This window comes from Poeciliopsis prolifica, unplaced genomic scaffold (genome assembly GCF_027474105.1).
Source record: "Poeciliopsis prolifica strain line A6 unplaced genomic scaffold, Auburn_PproV2 SCAFFOLD160, whole genome shotgun sequence".
In the NCBI taxonomy this organism is placed as follows: Eukaryota; Metazoa; Chordata; class Actinopteri; order Cyprinodontiformes; family Poeciliidae; genus Poeciliopsis; species Poeciliopsis prolifica.
In genome coordinates this window covers 404,749-410,748 of record NW_026562535.1, presented here as the reverse complement: position 1 = coordinate 410,748, position 6,000 = coordinate 404,749, and the positions used below count along the sequence as shown (strand labels likewise).

The 6,000-nt window shown below is 49.0% G+C and overlaps 1 protein-coding gene across 1 annotated transcript in view; it reads left to right on the top strand.

Annotated features, from left to right (window-relative positions):
• The first annotated feature begins 809 nt into the window (after positions 1-809).
• Positions 810-6,000, top strand: part of myo5b (myosin VB) — a 37,204-nt gene continuing 32,013 nt past the window's right edge. Inside the window, 1 exon segment of the mRNA XM_055025804.1 lies at positions 810-1,274. Within this exon segment, the coding sequence (XP_054881779.1) occupies positions 1,248-1,274 (27 nt within the window). The 5' untranslated portion in view covers positions 810-1,247.

Genomic DNA, 6,000 nt, shown 5'->3' with positions numbered 1-6,000 from the left:
TGAGAGACCCCACCCCCACTGAGAGGACAACCCACTGAGAGGACCCCACTGAGAGGACCCCCACTGAGAGGACACCCACTGAGAGGACACCCACTGAGAGGACAACCCACTGAGAGGACACCCACTGAGAGGACAACCCACTGAGAGGACAACCCACTGAGAGGACCCCACTGAGAGGACCCCCCACTGAGAGGACACCCCTGAGAGGACACCCACTGAGAGGGACACCCACTGAGAGGACACCACTGAGAGGACCCCACCCCCACTGAGAGGACAACCCACTGAGAGGACACCCCACTGAGAGGACCCCCACTGAGAGGACAACCCACTGAGAGGACACCCCACTGAGAGGACACCCACTGAGAGGACACCCCACTGAGAGGACCCCACCCCCACTGAGAGGACACCCACTGAGAGGACACCCACTGAGAGGACACCCCACTGAGAGGACCCCACCCCCACTGAGAGGACACCCCACTGAGAGGACACCCACTGAGAGGACACCCACTGAGAGGACACCCCACTGAGAGGACCCCACCCCCACTGAGAGGACACCCCTGAGAGGACCCCCACTGAGAGGACAACCCACTGAGAGGACCCCACCCCCACGGGAAATTAGCTTATAATTTTAGATTCATGAGTTTATTATTAAACTCATGTTTAGTTTATTATTTTTTAAACCATTATAGTTTAATATTAAAGCATTTATTTCAGCCCATCAGGACTATTAGTTCAAATGTAAAAAAACCCTCCAGCTGTGTTTTTTAACCTCTGACCCCTCAGACTGATCCCGCGACCCCTGCGGGTCCCCGAGCCTCCGTTTGAACCACGGCTCCATGTCTCTGCGCGTGCCCGCGAGTGCTTCCACAGTTGCGCGTGCCTTCAGTAGAAACCTGGCTGGATCCAGGAAGCAGCCAATCAGAAGGCTCCTGGCGGAAAACACGGCGCTCAGGAAGAACCGGTCCGGACGGATTCGGTCCAACACCTGCTGGCTCTCCTGGTTCTACTCCCGGCTTGGTTCCGGTTCGTTTGGGCCGCGTTGGACCGTCTGACCCGGAGAGAGAGAGGCGGTACCTGAGCCGAACCCAAAGTGAGCGAAACTCCGGGGGACACCTGTTGGTACTGGCCGAAGCGGAACCGGGTCGCCCCGCAGCGGGTCCAGAACCGATCCGGATCACAGGGACTCGGTGGACCCCTGATGGGGGTCAGAGGTCACTTCTAGACGGATTGCGGGTCTCGGAGGAAGAATGTCTGTGAACGAGCTGTTCACCAAGGTGAGTCCAGTTCACCTGCCGACCGGAACCCCGTCCAGCTTCTGACCCGTTCTGGCCCAGCAGAGCGGCTCTGTCCGGGTCCGGTTCGGTCCACTGGAACCGAACCTGCTGTAGTTTCGGCGGTTTTCCGGCCGCGGTCCACCTGCTGGAGGCGCCTCAGGTTGAGGGGACAGACGGGAGACAGGAAGAGGCGGAATCAGGGAACTTGCGGCGATGTGGACCTTCCTCTGGGAGCCGAACCCAGCAGGACGGTCAGCAGGGTTCGGATGGGTTCTGAAGGTCAAAGTTCACCTCTTAATATTGGCACATTGTCCAGATTAGTATAAACACTGTTGTTGTGGAGGAAAGTTCTGTGGCAGACAGAACAAAGGGACTCAAACAGAGGAGCTGTGGACATGTGGACGTTCCCGCGGTACCCGGATGTAGAAGGACGGTTCGGGAAGTTCTGATCAGTTCACAGGTTCCGAGTTAACCCCACCAAACTGGACCTGTCTGCGGTTCGGTTTAAATTCGGCTGTTTCCCAATGGAGTTCTGAATGAACCAGAGCTGAATCTCTGGAGGGAACAGAACCTCTGATCCAGGACCGGTTCAGCCAAGAGCTGGGGTTCTGGTTCTGGTTCTGGATCATCATGACCTCAGACTCAGTCCAGCTGATGATAGGTTGTGAGGTCACTGTGGACCACCAGCCGGGTTCTGAAGAAGCGGAGATGAACCAGAACCGGAACATTATTTCAGGAATTACCAGAACCGACCCAAAGGCTGTTCTGGTTCTGGTTCTGGTTGTGGACCATCATGACCTCATCAGGTCCAGATGGTCTCCCTGCTGATGTCAACAGTAAAAGGGGCGGGGCTAAGGGTTCTGCAGGGTAATCCGGACAGAACCCCCGAGGCCCGGTTAATCCCACAGATTACATCTGTCTGGTTTCTGGTTCTGATCCGGTTCTCATCAGACCCGTCTTATCTGAGGTTCTGGTTCTGTCTGGTCCGGGTCAGCCACACCTGCAGGTCCAGTTTCTGGTTCTCCTCAGGATTGTTGCTGCTTCACACCGGGTTTGGACCGGACCGGGTCGGACCAGAACCTTTGCAGGTGTCTGTTGGTTCTGGTTCTGGTTCGGTAGAGTGGGAGGTTCTGTTGCCATTAGCAACCGTCCAGCAGCCATGTTTGTCTCTGTGGGTCCGTCAGAACCAGCCCTCCGTCAGAACCGTCCTGGTGTTTCACTGAGATCCGGATCAGAACCAGCTGCAGGTGCTGACCCGGTTCTGGTTCTGATAGTGTTCTGCACTGAGGGCGTGTCTGTCTGTGACCTTTCACCTCAGATCAAAGTTCCTCGCCTGGCTCCGCGGCGCGCCCAGGGCTGCCATCACCGTGGCGACGCCGCAGGGGGCGGAGCAGCTGGGTCGGGTTTCAATCAGAACCAGAACCTCCTGGAGGTCTAGTCCAATCCTCCTGCCTGCTTCCTCAGCTGCTGAGCTTTGACCTTTGACCTGGAAGGTAAAGGTTTTTGTGGAGTGTTTTCTCCTCGGGCTGCAGGTCTGCTGGATGGAGAGCAGCTGAGGTCTGGGCTTTGACTAGGTCATTGTAACCTTAAATCTGACCCAGCATGATGCTGCCAGCACCATGTCTGGTGTCTCCTCTGAGCGCTGCATCTCTGCAGCTCCTCCAAATCCGCTGCAGACCGACAATCCAAAATGAAATGCAAAGCAGCCGAGTCAAGAAACACGCCACACTTTTCAGATTTTAGCTCCAGAAAATGTGAAAGTGATTCAGTTCACACAAAATAATGCAAGGGAGGTAAATACACACACACACACACACACTAACACACATAGTAACACACACAGTAACACACACACACACAGTAACACACATAGTAACACACATAGTAACACACACACACACACTAACACACATAGTAACACACACAGTAACACACATAGTAACACACACAGTAACACACACACACACAGTAACACACATAGTAACACACATAGTAACACACACAGTAACACACACAGTAACACACATAGTAACACACACAGTAACACACACACACACAGTAACACACATAGTAACACACACAGTAACACACACACACACACTAACACACATAGTAACACACACAGTAACACACACACACAGTAACACACACACACACTAACACACATAGTAACACACACAGTAACACACACACAGTAACACACACACACACTAACACACATAGTAACACACACAGTAACACACATAGTAAACACACACAGTAACACACACACACACAGTAACACACATAGTAACACACATAGTAACACACACACACACACTAACACACATAGTAACACACACAGTAACACACACACACACACTAACACACATAGTAACACACATAGTAACACACATAGTAACACACACAGTAACACACACACACACAGTAACACACATAGTAACACACATAGTAACACACACACACTAACACACATAGTAACACACACAGTAACACACATAGTAACACACACAGTAACACACACACACACACTAACACACATAGTAACACACACAGTAACACACATAGTAACACACACAGTAACACACATAGTAACACACACAGTAACACACACACACAGTAACACACATAGTAACACACACAGTAACACACATAGTAACACACACAGTAACACACACACACAGTAACACACACACACACACAGTAACACACATAGTAACACACACAGTAACACACACACACACACTAACACACATAGTAACACACACAGTAACACACACACACACAGTAACACACACAGTAACACACATAGTAACACACACAGTAACACACACACAGTAACACACACACAGTAACACACATAGTAACACACACAGTAACACACATAGTAACACACACAGTAACACACACACACACAGTAACACACACACAGTAACACACACACATAGTAACACACACAGTAACACACACACACAGTAACACACACACACACAGTAACACACACACACAGTAACACACACACACACAGTAACACACACACACACAGTAACACACACATAGTAACACACACAGTAACACACACACACACACTAACACACATAGTAACACACACAGTAACACACACACACAGTAACACACAGTAACACACATAGTAACACACACAGTAACACACACACAGTAACACACACACAGTAACACACACACAGTAACACACATAGTAACACACACAGTAACACACATAGTAACACACACAGTAACACACACACACAGTAACACACACACAGTAACACACACACATAGTAACACACACAGTAACACACACACACAGTAACACACACACAGTAACACACACAGTAACACACACAGTAACACACATAGTAACACACACAGTAACACACACACACACACAGTAACACACACGCAAACACACACACAGCTGATAAAAGGGAAACCTCCATGTTTATCATCCATCCACTCCCTCTGTGCCCGGAGGAAGTGTGTTACTGTGTGTGTGTTACTGTGTGTGTGTTACTGTGTGTGTGTGTGTTACTGTGTGTGTGTGTTACTGTGTGTGTGTTACTGTGTGTGTTACTGTGTGTGTGTGTTACTGTGTGTGTGTGTTACTGTGTGTGTGTTACTGTGTGTGTGTTACTGTGTGTGTGTGTTACTGTGTGTGTGTGTTACTGTGTGTGTGTGTGTTACTGTGTGTGTGTACTGTGTGTGTGTGTTACTGTGTGTGTTACTGTGTGTGTGTTACTGTGTGTGTGTTACTGTGTGTGTTACTGTGTGTGTGTGTGTTACTGTGTGTGTGTGTGTTACTGTGTGTGTGTGTTACTGTGTGTGTGTGTTACTGTGTGTGTGTGTTACTGTGTGTGTTACTGTGTGTGTGTGTGTGTTTACTGTGTGTGTGTGTGTGTGTTACTGTGTGTGTTACTGTGTGTGTTACTGTGTGTGTGTGTTACTGTGTGTGTGTGTGTTACTGTGTGTTGTGTGTGTTACTGTGTGTGTGTGTGTTACTGTGTGTGTGTGTGTTACTGTGTGTGTGTTACTGTGTGTGTGTGTGTACTGTGTTGTGTGTGTGTGTTACTGTGTGTGTTACTGTGTGTGTGTGTTACTGTGTGTGTTACTGTGTGTGTGTGTTACTGTGTGTGTGTGTGTTACTGTGTGTGTGTATGTTACTGTGTGTGTGTGTGTTACTGTGTGTGTGTTACTGTGTGTGTGTTACTGTGTGTGTGTTACTGTGTGTGTGTGTTACTGTGTGTGTGTTACTGTGTGTGTTACTGTGTGTGTGTGTTACTGTGTGTGTTACTGTGTGTGTGTGTGTTACTGTGTGTGTGTTACTGTGTGTGTTACTGTGTGTGTGTTACTGTGTGTGTGTGTGTTACTGTGTGTGTGTGTGTTACTGTGTGTGTGTTACTGTGTGTGTGTTACTGTGTGTGTGTTACTGTGTGTGTGTGTGTTACTGTGTGTGTGTGTGTTACTGTGTGTGTGTTACTGTGTGTGTGTTACTGTGTGTGTGTGTTACTGTGTGTGTGTGTTACTGTGTGTGTGTGTGTTAGTGTGTGTGTTACTGTGTGTGTGTGTTACTGTGTGTGTGTGTTACTGTGTGTGTGTTACTGTGTGTGTTACTGTGTGTGTTACTGTGTGTGTGTGTGTTACTGTGTGTGTGTGTGTTACTGTGTGTGTGTGTTACTGTGTGTGTGTGTGTTACTGTGTGTGTGTGTTA